Source organism: Nicrophorus vespilloides, unplaced genomic scaffold, assembly GCF_001412225.1.
Source record: "Nicrophorus vespilloides isolate i.1.1-1 unplaced genomic scaffold, Nicve_v1.0, whole genome shotgun sequence".
NCBI classification, from domain to species: Eukaryota; Metazoa; Arthropoda; class Insecta; order Coleoptera; family Silphidae; genus Nicrophorus; species Nicrophorus vespilloides.
The window spans coordinates 274,098-289,361 of record NW_017098685.1 but is presented as its reverse complement, the minus strand read 5'-3'; the positions used below and the strand labels follow the sequence as shown (position 1 = coordinate 289,361).

The 15,264-nt window shown below is 28.9% G+C and overlaps 1 protein-coding gene across 1 annotated transcript in view; it reads left to right on the top strand.

Moving 5' to 3' along the window:
- The window catches only part of LOC108563013 (discoidin domain-containing receptor 2-like), a 127,928-nt gene that overhangs the window by 12,674 nt on the left and 99,990 nt on the right, over positions 1-15,264 (top strand). Inside the window, exon 2 of the mRNA XM_017921552.1 lies at positions 13,578-13,710. Within this exon, the coding sequence (XP_017777041.1) occupies positions 13,605-13,710 (106 nt within the window). The 5' untranslated portion in view covers positions 13,578-13,604. The remainder of the gene's footprint in view (positions 1-13,577; positions 13,711-15,264) is intronic.

The window sequence follows — 15,264 nt, the reverse complement described above, 5'->3', positions numbered from 1 at the left end:
GGGGGGGGTGTACGTTTATGTGTAGATGTGTATGTATGTACAAAGAGAGACCTAAAATATTTGCTTTATAGAAGTTTCGAAATATTCCTTTCGCATCTACCGTGCAACCGCATACAAAAACCAAAAATAAAATCCACCCCCATATACAGAGTGTTTCCAAAGCGTTAATGGGAATTGCAATTACAAGCGCAGTTCAATCGATTTATACGATTTATAGATACACGGAATTTGATTGGAAGACACACATTTGGCTAATTATTTGTTTGATGTCCACTTTAATATATAGTAAACAGCACTATTGCAGATAAATGTGGTGATTAATGGTGTATCACAAATAGAAGGTAATTTTCGAGAATTTCCGGGTTTATCTACAATTTGTATTTCCCGTGAAAAAGAAACCAATAATTTTCGCAGAAAAAATTGATAAATGTCTACTATACTCTAGTTTGCTACACGTCATCTAAAGGTGGAATTTAGAATCCGTTATATTTCCGTTTTCCTATTGTGTCCAAATTTTAATAAAAAAAAAACAACAATTGAATGTTTGGAAAATATGGAATATGTTTTCAATATTTTTAATGAACTTAAGTGTTTATTTATACGGATAATAAATAAATTAAGGAATGTTTAATAGGTAAATATTTACATTATATTACTGGGAATACTATTATTATTAATGTTATAAAAATATAGAAATATAGAAAGTATTCTTACTTGAATTGCTAATAATAATCACAAACATAAAAAATAGGTTTAAAATAACTCTAAAAAAGTAAATTTATTTGTTTTGAAAATGTATAGCAAATAAATTAAAAGATATCTTATGATCAATATTCTTCACTGATAACAACTAACGAAACGTATGTTTTTGTGTCCAAATTTATTGTAAATATACTTTTTAAATTATTAATTATCATTTATCAATGATCTCACAACACAATATTCATTATTATTAGTACAAACTTAATAATTTTGGTTCAAAGTTATCTAAAATAAATAGTTCTAGTAAATTATAAGCATAGTTTTCCGTTAAAAACTTAGTTGTATCATTGTAATAGTGGTTTTATATTACAGACATAAATTTAAACCGTGGACATTTAATTTTTAAAATCTTTTAAAATTTATAGATGTTGTATATTTTTGTAGATATAAATATTATCATTATGATATTTTTTTTTAGGAATTTTCATATATATGCATTCTAAAAAATATAATTTATTATTATCCATTCAACTATTGAATAAAATATATTTTTGTTCCATGCAAATAAAGTATTTGATTGTTTGAAGTATTTGAAACCTTGTTAAAAAATGTTTTGTGTACACAAATTAACAGTAATTATTCAATATATTTTTAATGGGAAACTCCAGAACAAAAGCAAACAAACGGTATGTAACAAACAAAAAATCGCACGGATTGTTTTAACCTGTTTTATTTGTGTATTGTAACCTAAACCTGATAATTAAAACTTGTGTTAAAACCGACAAAGTCGTGTAATCAACGTCGGGATATTGAACCTCGACGTGGCGTAGATGTGTGAGATGTGGAGAGAACGAGGGAGGAAAAGAAGAGCAGGAGTTTTCAATTACGGTTTCATTAGATGGTTGTAGCCCAACCAAGCAGCAATACCACATGAAATAATATATTTCGTTGGGTTCTATTTTGTTCGCGGGAGATGTTGTTCCTATGCCTCCTCTTCTTTTCATGCTACGAACGAGCGGAGTTATAAATAATTAAGGGCCCGGTATTTCATTGGGAGCACAGCTCGTACCCTAATGGACGTGTGCTTCGCCCGGTTGTTGGTATCCAGACGTTAGGGCACTCTCACACAGACAGCAGACGGAGAAAGGACGAGCGCAGATACTTGGAGGGGTGCCCTTTTTAAAGTTGCATTCAATGTGCTTCGGGGATCCCTCCTTCCACGCCAACACTACACGTTTTCAATATCAGTTAAAATACGTTATTTATAAATTAAGGCGAGCACGGAACCTCTAATTGCCTCTCTGCATTATTAACCTGCACTCCGAGCTTCTTCTTTCTGAACTGCCAATATTCGCCCTTTTGCAATATAAATAAAGTCAAATCAGTATTTCCATGCAAAAGAAGATACTTAATCGTATATATTTTTCTTTAATTATTATATGTATTATATAATCAATATTAAGACAATAAAAAACAAATATAATTTTCAACAAAATAGGCGTTTGAAGATGAATTTTTTTGTACGAAATAAATAATATAAATGTCGATTTTGTAAAGCAATTATTGTATGAATACTATTAAGAATTTCTGAAAACATTTTAAACTATGAATATTTTCTTTAATCTACGCTCTACAGTTGATACGCTATTTTTATAAGTTCTTGCTTAAGCCAAAACCAGTAAATCTTAAAAATGTCTCTTTGCTTCAAAAATATTGCTATATATCCATAAATATAATATTTTTCATGAATAGTAACAAATTTAACAAATAAATGGTAAACCAATAACTGATATTCCAAATAACTTAAATTACAAAAAATATATTATACTATACTAAAATGTAATAATTTAAAACATTATGCAAAGTTGATATGTTTGAAAGTGACTATAGATATAAAAATTACGAATACATAATTATTTTAAATCGAATCACTACTTCTGTAGAGAGTAAACATTCTGTAACTTTCATTCATGCTTTTTTAATCTATGCTCTATTAAAAAGCCGATGTCGTATTATAAGGTTTATAGTAACTACAAAGATGAAAGAGTTATCAAATCTTAGTTAGATTGAACTAGGTTAGCTTAGATTACTGGTTTGGCTAGGTTATGTTGCATTGTGTTATACTATATTGAAATTGGATATGTTATTTTTTAATTTGAAGGTATTGTTAGTTATTGATTATGTAAATAAGCAGTAAAATAATTTATAACGTTAGCTCTTTGGCCATCCTATTAGTATATATATATATTTTTAATAATAATAATTTATTGGCATACATCAATAAGAAAAAAAGTACATTCTATACATAAATAAATTCTAACATAAAATTTAAAAAATATATATTAATAGGCTGGCCAAAGGGCTAACGTTTTTTTATTTTATGTTAGAATTTATTTATGTATAAATTGTACTTTTTTTTCTTATGTAAATTATTATTAATTTATGAATATGTCTTTTTATGATTATGGTAAATTAATAATATTTTAAAATCAGAAAATATATATTTTATAATAATGTGTAATGAACGAAAATTGCATATTTAATGATGTTAATAGACATGTTCATACCAAAGGAATTAGCATGTTCTGTACCGTAGTTCTTTTTTATATGAATTAATGTAGGAATTCCACTGCTTCAAAAGTAAAAACCCTAGTGAATAATAATAATGCGCGTTGAAAACTCGCATAAAAGTTTGGAACAATGAAGGGTTTAAATCCTTCTTGTCCGTCGTATTTTTTTGTTTGCTTTATTATTCGTCTATTATGAACCAGATTGATCAAAGAAAGTTCCTGCGGATGAATAAAGCATACTCTCTTCATTCCAGACTGTGGACATCCTTCCTCTCCCTTTTAATTTTATAAATAAGAGGCAAACAAAGTTTTCAATGGAGCGTACATTCTTCCAAGAGACTAAAAACAAATGCCCTGAGACCGCAGCGGAAAACTGGATGCAATAATTTTCCTAGGCCATCGTTGACTGACCCGCCTATATAATTCACTCAATGCACGGAAACTGGAAAGAAAGGTAGCTGGAGGGCGCCAAAGGTCCTCTCCTCCATGAATAAAGTCAAAGCATTTTATCTGAAATGAGTTGTCATGAGACCAGGAAAGTGTGGCGTCGGTGGGCGAGGGACGATCTAGTCACCACCCGTGGTTCAATTAGCATCGCCCCTGTCATTTGCACCCTCACTGTTAAACCGCACCACCTACTGACACTTTGGTTTCAGACTTCACTTCAATATGCGTTTGTTAAGTGATAGCTTAATACACAAATTTATTACACTATTATTCATTCCCATGTAAACAACTACATTTAAGCTACGTATTAATTAAGATATTATGAAACTCTCCAACTGTATCGAAACTCTGATGCTGTGCTAAATTATAATTGATTATTCACTAGAAGATAGTATTTCTCAAACTCCGTTAAGTTAACATACATAATTCGTTTGAATTATTTTTATATAATTGAACGATTTGTTTTTCTTAATAAGGATAACCGATAATATGTTCATTTAGAAGTTGCAAACGACTTTTATACAATTATTTTTTCTACTTTCCGTTTTATTAATCTAATCAGCAAGAACAAATATGGCATGTAATTTATATAGATTTTTGTACGCTAAGCGAGTTTCTTAGTAATCACGTAAATATACTTTGTTGTGAGAATACGAATAACATGTTAGTGACAAAATATTTATTTCAAATATGTGAAGGACTTTATTATATAATATGTTTCAATTTATTTTTTTTTACTCTAATACTGTCTGACACGTATGACAAGTGCTAAACGAATGTACGTTAATCCGAATTGAATATACATATAAATACGTACGTTTTTACAATATTTTGGTAAACAGGAGTCTCGTAATTCGCACAAACGTACAATTTGTCGTTGTATTTGTATTTTAATTTAGTAATAGTTGTGGACAATCATTTAGGTATTTAAAATAAATAACCCATTATCACCAAATACATTAATTATACAGATAATTCTCAGAGAAAATATACCTAATATGAATATTCTGGATTGTAATTTTTTAAAGATTTTTTTTCTTAGGAATCTTATCATTTGATTACCATATATTCATACGACCGTACACTTCATGTTGGAAAGAGCAATATTCAGATTTAAATGCTCTAATTGAAAAAACTCAGTTGTAAATAACTATGTTTCTATTTTTTAAAAGAAAATAAATATTATCTTAAATTCGCTGAATCTATACCAGAAGTATATTACATTTTTTTTCCTGAAAATTACTTCAATTGGCTTTTTTGGAAGCTGTATCATTTGATTACCAGAGTTATTTATTTTAACTACGTATCATTAATTTTACTTTTTTTTCACCACACGCTAGCAAGATGGAATACAAATAGATGGATCCGGATTTAATTAAACGAATAGATCTTGTTTCATTCCTCCTACTCTCCACATTTTCTTTCTTTCCCAGTCTCGGTCGGAATTCGATCCCGAAACGCATCTATCCTTGCTAATTTCTTGCGATCCCGAAATCCGCATTTAACTCTCGAAACTTGGCTTTCATGTCAACAAAACTTTTTAGGCGTATCCTTTACCCCCCGCTAACGAGAGATAAGTAAGTAGTGGTAGTTCGTGTGTCTAGCTTTTTTTTACTGACCCATAAGAAGGGATTAGTGTTGAAGGGAGACGCATTTATTTTGGGCTTAAATTCAACAAGTAGTATGTGTTTGTGTGTAGCCGTTTGACCGTTCACTCGCTGCAAGACTTGATAATGTATTACAGCTATAAAGGGGAGGAAGGATGCTCTTAGATACAGAGACGATGGCCAATCAATTCACATTGCCTTCTAATCTACACCTAAAATTAACACTATCTAAAATGACTTTGATTTATTATTCGATAATTTATTGGTATAAACAAACAATTAAAATGTATATACTAGTATAGTTCAGTTTTAATAAGTCTGATTCTTTTTGCGCTGTTTATTTTTTGCGGCAGTCGGCAGGACCCATTACCGCACTCTGCGAGGGTTTGCTCAAATTATATTAAAACACATCTGTATATGAAAATTGTAATTACTCATAAGATTTAGTCATATTGTTTATAAATAAAAATAATAGATTGTTAGAAGTTATTATGGAATATTCATATTTAATATGAATCTTTCCGTTTTATACGAAGATAGGATGATTTTCATTTATCTTACAAAAACAATTTTAGCTCTGGGATATAGGGGCAGCATCCTTTGGATAAAGGGAGACCTCGATTTTAGCATGTAGATCGGAGGCGAATAGTGGTGAGGGTTGAATAATCAACGCGCTTTAATAATGGATGCGTGTGTTGGGAAATGAATGGAAAGCTAAACGTGAAATTCGAAAAAAAAAAACAGGAAAATTTCATATGTAGCTATGAGAGCCGAAGAAAAAATGCGGGCGCATTCAATGAGCCTCCAAATCGCGAAATTAAATATTTGATAATGTATGTGAGCGCCAATGGAAAGTCGAAAAAAGGGAGACGCATATAGTAGGGCATATGTAGAGAGAAAGAGAAAGGCGGTTTGTATTTTGGTGCGAAAATGAGAAAATTCATAAGAAATGCTATTGGGCCGAGGTGTGGTGTATATACGAATGTGAAGCAATGGGAGTAGAGATCAAAAATGCATAAAGCTTCATGATGGACTTTTTTTCCCACTGACGTTTTCATTTCGACTGGAGAATTAAATGAAAATATAATGCTATTTGATTAAGCGTTATTAAAACGCGCAGTGCCAAATATTCCATTTTCACTATAAATTCATTAATGTGCAATCGCTCCTGCATCAAATTAAAGCTTTTCTATAAATTTGACAGATTTCATATAGATTAAACAAACTGTTAATTCAACTAATAGCTTCTATTGAGATTGAATTCATAAAATTTTAAGCATCAATAGTTTCATTATTTAAAGTAGGATATATATTTGATTTGATTTTTAGTAATTTTCGTCGATTTGATTTACAAAATTTAGCAACTATTAAAATATTGTTATTATACTTGTATATCAAACTTTCATTATTTATGTAGCGCACAAAGTGAAAAAAAAAGATATTTAAAGTTTGTTTTTGCCATTAAATTATGCTTTTATTTTCAATATTTCAGAGAGCTCGATACTCCTCAGCAGTTTTTTAATACATTTTCATTATATAATTATATGTATTTCTGTACTTCTCTTTATTATGAACTATTAAGTACTCAATTGTAGCATTAAATACTTATGTCAATGTATTATCTACTTGAACAAATATATACAGTATTATCCCTATATGCATTGATAGCGTTATTTAAAAAAGTTGTTCCAATATTTATAGAGAGTTATAGGAATTTGCGGTGTAGGAAGTTGCGTTATTCGGGAGTTTATTGTATTTATCCATATTAATATTTTGTATTTGATGACTCACTTTCACTTAGCCATTTTATGTTTAGAGTAGTACTGTAATCTCTATTCAGAAATGCATTGTAAACATACGAATTAACATTCCACTCTAAAGATATGCCAGATCGCAATGCAAACAATAAGTAATGCAGACTGTGGGGTTTGTATGTAAATAGATACTGTAATCCTGTAAAGTGAAAATTTAGAATATAAATAAAATGATTGATTATTTAATATTACGAAATTTTAGTTTGATCCCACAAGGCAATAAAACTTTGTTTTGGTATTCAAATTCTCATATTGAGTGTACTAATTCACACAAAGAAATGTAATAAAATAGAGTAATTTGTAGTTATTGAGTTAACAATAAATTAACGATAGTATATTTAATTAAATAGAAGTACTAAAAATATTATTATTGTAAAATCGTTTTATTTCTTGTATTACAAGATTAGATTCAAATTATCATAAAATCTATATTATAATATACACACCTCTCACTTTTTAGGATAATCAAAACTAAATATTCTTGTAAAAAGAAGCAAAATTGACAAATATCAGTAACATATAAAACTTAAACTTTTAATGTTGCTATTCCTTGATGTTTTTTCAATTGAAAAGTTTGTATAATCTATAGATATCATTTTAATTTAATTTTAAACCTATGATATTATAGAAGATATTTAAACTAACTTTTTAATGAACAAAGAATATCAACAGAATTATCAGTTAGATATATGCGTTTCTTTATGACATTGTTTCAGAAAATGAAAAGCGTGTTCCGATTCTTTCGATCTTGGCTATATAGTTAATAAAGAGTTTTATATACTTTTCAGAGTACATGTCTTTGTTTCTGTTGTTTCATATATTTTCATTGCTTTTTTTTTCAAAGAGTACAAAGTTTAGTTAAATTAATAATGGAGTTGGTGTAATAAAAATGATGGGTAACCGACGACAGCATTGGAGACTAAACCGCCATCAAATTGGTCGGTTAATTTGAGCTTTATATGATAGCAAGTTATGAAGCAGGGTGTGTTAAGTGGGTAGTGCGAGAGTGACCGTAACCGCAGGCTGCTGGCTTCGGCCTCAAGCTTCGACCTCCGACTCTGCCAGAATTGAAGATAGGCCCTCTCGAAAATTAGAATTTACGATCCGAACCAATATGTAAATGCCCACATGCACGTGAAATATTTAATAACCGATTTCAGTTCAAAGTATATAGATTGCATATCCTAATCATAAATTCAGTGTGGCAAGTTTATGTGTTTGGTGTCGGAGAAAGTGAGTTGTCTACCGATGCTCGGCGTTGCGGCGAAAATAGGTTTAATGGAATATTCCGAAGCCGGTCAAGCTGATTGTTTTATCAGCTTATAACTTAACTTTCGCTTCCATCGAGAAGGGCAAGTATTTGGGGGTGGGCTGTAGAAAGCAAGCGAGATTCATGGACGAAGGATGCGAGAACAGCGAGGGTGGAGAGACTACATGTTAGTGTAATGGCAGGATTATGGAAGTAGAGAGATGGCCAGGTGCTCGTTTTCCCTTCAACTATAAAAGGGAATATTTGAACGGGTGTGCGGTGTGTAGTATGCCAACCAGCGTTCGTACGAACGAGGGGAGAAATTAATGGAACTGCTTTTCTTTACCAGACGTGATTTACAAACTTACGAAATACACCATGCCCTTTATAAGAAAATATGGTTTTTGATGTATATAAAAAAAGGAGGAACGTGAAAGGTCTTTGCGACTACTTTACTTTCTATATGCTGAATATTGCAACAGCATTTTTTCTCAGCAATTTTACATAGTCATGTAAGTTGATTCAACTTTTCTATAATATATAACGTCTATATTTTACTATTGAAATATTTCATTTATATACAGAAAAAATAATGTATGTTTTAATACATAATTTTTTAATACCTAATTACCAAGTACTATAAATACAGTAATACCTTGCACCCGCACTATGGTAATGGGCGAAAACAATTTCTTGGAGCGTTTGAATCCGGACTGAAAACATTTTTTTATGAATTTTTATTTTGTTAATTAAAATTTAGTTTCTTTTTTAATTTTCCGGACTGATCTATACAAAGTATTGCTATACTATGCAAATAATATTCGTATTATATAAGTATTTGCAATATAAGTAATTAAATCATTTTTCCAATTAGATAATCAATATATTGCAATGCAGGACATCGGTCAATAAATGTTAGAACATTAATGAACAAATATGGGTAGTCATTAAAACCACGCACAACCCCTATAAACTACACCGTATTTAGTAAATACTCCAGTAGATACGTTGCAAATATCACATATTGAATATATGATTAGGTAACGTTATTAACTATCTATTTACTACTTTCATTGTTTATTGTATAACAGCATACAAAGGACTATTGACCGCATGCTTTCCGCCCAATGTATTAATTATCTATTAGTATATAATGTCTTTTTATTTATTTAATAATTATTAAATTATAGTCGGATAGGTTTATGGCAGCGATTCTTAACCTCGAAGATTTAGAGTGGTCGTTACAATATTAGGTTGGTACATAATTATCAGGCGTTTTTAAGCAATATTTATTATGAAAAAAGAAACATAAAAATTATACAATAACATCTTTAAAACGTAGTTAACATCTACTCCAATAAGTTATTCCCATTTTCAAATAATATTTTTATAAAATATTTCTAAGTGATAAAAATCAAATTTGGCCATTCGACAACAAAAACATGAATTGCAAAAATTTCTTACTTGGCAGACATGTTCTCTGTTTTAAACCAACAAAATTTATCTATGCAACGAAATTAACACAATATGTTTTCCATACGAGATAAAAGACGATGAAAATGAAACTTCATAAATGGATTCGAAGAATAAAATCGAATATTTTCGAAATGGGAAAAGGCATTTTCAACAATGGTCAATATTAAAACAAAACTACGTAATTGATTCCGAATAGACTCTTGCATGCGACTATCATCGAGTAACGCAATTGAGGTACGAATAGACAACAGAAGTCTCATTAATTTGGCACATCTTAATTGTAAAATAAATATTACCATTTTTTTTAATATTACAAAAAATCAGTATTTTAAAATAGTGGACAGGAAAATTATTTTAAAATTTTAAAGTGGCCCCGAACATATTATAGGATTTTAAGGGGGCTAAAAGGTTAATTATTTTTTAGTTTATTATGATTAAATCACGTTTTTTATTCCATATTATTATTTCTATAATACATCACTTTTCTTTCTATCTTTTGTAAAATTTGTATGTAGACAAGCAGTTTATTGTAAAACTATAAAAATATCAAATGTATAGAAAATAATACGTCGCTTAGTGCGGGTAATCGGTTCCATCAATATCTCAGTCTGTTTGAAACCAGACTGATCGAAGACTTTAAAACGGCACAAATAGAGATTTGGCGATGTAGATTTTATTTTGTCAATTTTAACTATTTTTTGTTTAAAATTTTCCCATCATACTAATAAATCCTGACTAAAACAGGCAGTATGCGAGTTTTTGCTGTAATTATTTCTGGAAACAAAAATATTATTAGTATTTTTAAAACTTATAGATCTTTCTAACCATTAAAGTAAAGCGCTATGGTTAATAATCAACGCTTTTATTATATAAAATTTTATATTGCTTTATAATGTATACAATCCCTTCCATCAAGTCAATTTACTTTAATGTTTTCTTATTATGATATTTTCTTAAGTTTGTTGCAATGAATATTATTTATTGAATACAATCTGTTTAATCAATATTAAAAGAAAACATAAATATAAAAAAAATCACAAAAAAGATACTGTTTACTAAACAAATAAATTAATATGTACCTGGCGTATCCACAATATATTATATAGTCACAATCTTGCATCATATGTAATTACAGTATATTCAATGCGTATGTTCGTAGTATACATTAATATATATATTTTTTTTATAATAATGAGAATATAATAATACAAACATAATTAAAATGTAATCTGCTTGTTTTTATCCTCTTTAAAGCGAGACAGAATAAAAATAAAATAAAAGTATAATAAAATTCTCACCTAATTCTTAATTGTCAGAAAAATCGATTAAAGACAAATTTAGTGCTTCGAGTTTTACAGTTTCTCTCGAATTAATGACAGACTAACGCCTTTAATTAGAGAGTACTCGTTATAACGGGAATGCTCTTTTCCTTTGGATATAATTATTGAGTAGATCTTGTAAGTAAATATACATGAAACTAATTTCTTTTATAATATTGATAACTTGATACATATAATAGAAAATAAAAAATATAAATTATTTGTATTACATTGATATATGTGTTTATAAAAAAAGTAATTAATTAGAAATATGTTATATATTATTTAGAATATGCGGTCAATAACCCTTTGCATGTGTGTAGAAGCATGCATACATAAATACATTAAGTTTATTATTATTTTAAAAATTGAATTTTGATTATTGTGTTTTATTTTTGTCTACAAATAATTATTACCAAAAATAATATTTATTATAGTGGAACGGTCATAAATAAAAAGATATTTCTTTAATAAATACGTCTTTCCGCCCTAAAGTAGAAACTTTATATGATATGTACTATAATAGAAATTATTATGTTCAGGTTAGCAACTTAGGATTTTCATATCTGTTTTATTTTAGATTTGTTAATTATGAGTAGTTACGGTATATTCAGCTGTGTTTCTACATTTTCTTTTATTATAAGATATTTTTTGTTAGTGGTGACGCTAGAACTAAGAAGTGAAACTTTGCTTCACCGCTGCCACCAAACAAAAACTTAAATATAGTACTAACCAAAGAATGCAACTATGTAGAAACTTTCCTGTATTGAATATAATTAAAACTTATTTCATCAAACTTGAATTTTCTTCTTTTAAATTTTTATATACAGTATACATTTATTTGAATTTGAACACTTTTGAACATGTTGCTAATTAATAAAAGAAATATTACATTATTACATTACATATTTATGATTATTTTGAAAAATAATCAATTACAATGATAATTAATAATTGAAATTGTCTATATATTTATTTTACAAACATTATTATTATAAGTATTTATATTTATGTGGCAGAAATATAAATATTATAATTAATTTATGAGTAAAAAATGGTAATTTAGTACAAAGAAAAAAGAATATTTATTATAACTAAAGGATATGATCATTTATGGATTTTGTTACTGTTAATTGAAATTTTACAAATGAATTAGTTATATTAAAGTAAATATTGTTATATTATTCTATTTATTTCATTTACAATTTTGCATTATTATTATATTATATGAAGGAAAGCATTTTTTAAATAGTGGTTTAATATTAACCAAAAATATAAAAGTTTACTGAATATTATTGTAAATATATCTAATAATTATTAATTTTTATATAACTGAAATGTTCAAAACTCTAGAAACACAAGTATCTTCATCAAAATACATTAATTATATCTTTAGATGTAGAAAAATGTACCATAAGACGCACCTTTTTATATAGAAAAAATGACTTACAACAGAAAGTTATCTCGAAGATAATAAAATATTCTTTTCTACAAATAGTCCCATAAATTTGGCGTTCCTCTTGTTGTCAGGTGTAAAGTAAAGAATCATATGTCAATTGCTATAATTCTTATAATTTTATTAATACTTTTCTTGTACTTATTGTATTTAAAATTGTTGCAGTAAATATTCTTATTATTTCTTAAAATGGGAACATGGGAAATATTAAAATAGTTGTCAAATATTGAAATAAAAGGACATTTGAAATGCATTAAGTTATGAATACAAAAAAAAAAGATATTTTACTTTCATAATTCAGTATTTCACAAATTGCATAATAAAAATATGATCATACACATACACGTATTTGTTTTCTGTGTTTATCGATTAAACATGCTGTTTATGCGTGCATGATTTTTTCTGCCTTCCCTCCTTTTATCGTTTGCTGTAGGTAGTGCAGTAGGCGGGAGAACATGCGATCTGAAATTTCATTTTAATTATTAAAAATTTGCATACGAAATTAGACAATACCGTGTACAGAAAAGCTCGCTTTAATTATGATTATTAAGCAACAAGTCAGGATCCTGGGCCGCGCCGTGCATACGCTCATATTTATGCTGGCGGATGTTTATGTATTGACCCTTTTACAAGTGAACTGTGCGAAGCCCGCCCGAGCCCTGTGGGATCCGCTAGTAGTAATAATATTACGTAATTATCGCTATATCCCCCAGGAGATTTGTGGAACTTAGCGGCTCTATTGTTTCAGTAAATGCAAAACGTAATTGCTGCTAAGACTGCGAACTATCACCGTCCATGAATACTACTACGAGAAATTTCCGAAACTAAATATTGTCTAGTTATGTAAGAGAGCGCATGTGCATTTCTTTGTCAGCATATAAATATATGGATGTGAGTGAGAGAAGTCGGGTTATTAATTTTTGTTTTTGCTTTCTAGTTACATGTGACTTGGCAAAGTCATCAGATGGATATGGGAGCCGAGAAGGACAAGCCATGTCTCTTTAGCTGGAGGCTAATATTTCTGCTGAGCCACCTCATCCTGCCGCATCCTAGCTCGCAGTTGGATATACGTAAGTAATAGTAATACTATTTGCTATAGGAATTAGGTCACCGAGCTTTCCACGTTCTAATATTTAGATAGAGAGAGAAATAGGAGTAGGAAGGAAAATAACAAGTTGCGAAACAAAGCAGCTACTCGGGAACGGAAGTGGTTTCTATATTATCTATAGATTTTTGACTGATTTTTGCTGTGGTAAATTACGTTGTTAGACCCATTGACCAGAAATGATTCGATAGCTCAAACGTCCGAGTGAGTAGGAAACTCGTGGGACTGGAGCTTAAGTCCCCGGGCATTCGGTATTCGGCTTGCCGGAGCGTGACATATTCATTCTCTTGCCTTTTGTGTTCGAGGCCAAATTCAATAATGCACAATGTCCTTAATTGACAAACCAATCAATTATAACACAATCAATCCTTCTGAAGCAATGCAAACGTAAATTCATCTATGAACATTGACCTACATCTGCTCCAGAATTGTACACCCATCTGTATTTCTCAGGAAATTAATAAAGTATTTGGAATTGAGCTGTGAACACATATCCTGTTTTACTGATAGATGGATAATAATTAATTTTTTTTATATATGCAATGATTGAAATTTGCTATCTCTTTTAAAACAGGAAATTCAAATTTGATTCCAAATAATTTTCGATAAAAGTGGATAAAAAATACAAATTGCATTAGGTACGTATTGAATTGAAAGAAAAAAATATAAAAAAACAAAAATTATTTATAAAAATATAATTTATTCATAATCATTACCAGTCAAAAATATAGAATGTATAATTAAGGTAAAATTTATTATATAAATTAAAATACTTGCAAAGAATTATTGACTACAGTAATTCCGACTAGTAATTGTAAATAACTTAATTCGAGTTCATTATTTGAAACGACAAAATTCCAATTTAATATACAAACCTAATAAGTGTATATTATTGGATACTCGTTTTCATGGTATTATTTCTTAAGAATTATTTTTTTTTGTAAACCTATACTTTTCATTTATATATAATTAGAAACTGTTCTTTACTGCAAGTATCAAATTATTTTAAAATTTTTGACGCTGCAATATATTCATTTGATGAAGTACAAGCTTTGTTTACAGTTATAAATGAAAATACATTTTAATATATTATATTATTTTCAATTAATTATTTGCTTTTAGTGTTTGATTTATAAGTTACTGCTAATAAATTCTTGTGCACATCGGATTTATCTTTCTATTACCTGGACAGTCTTCATACAGATCATCAACTTTGGTGATGGACTATGATATGCCAGCAATCTGTCAATCATGCAATTCAGTTGGAATCGATGAATTGATTCGATGATTGATGCCCATTCTGTTCCCAACAATTGTTTCTCACAAATCCAAATATATAATATTATACATCTCGCTTAGTTTGGCTAATTGGTTAATCTGATAATCCATATTGTTTCTAGTAAGATTTTACTAAGTATTAAAAAAGAGTTGTTATTGGATACAAGAATTTTCCATGTTTAAAATAATGTATTAATAGTAACAATGAAGTGTATCGAATTTAATATCAAAATGTTTAAGA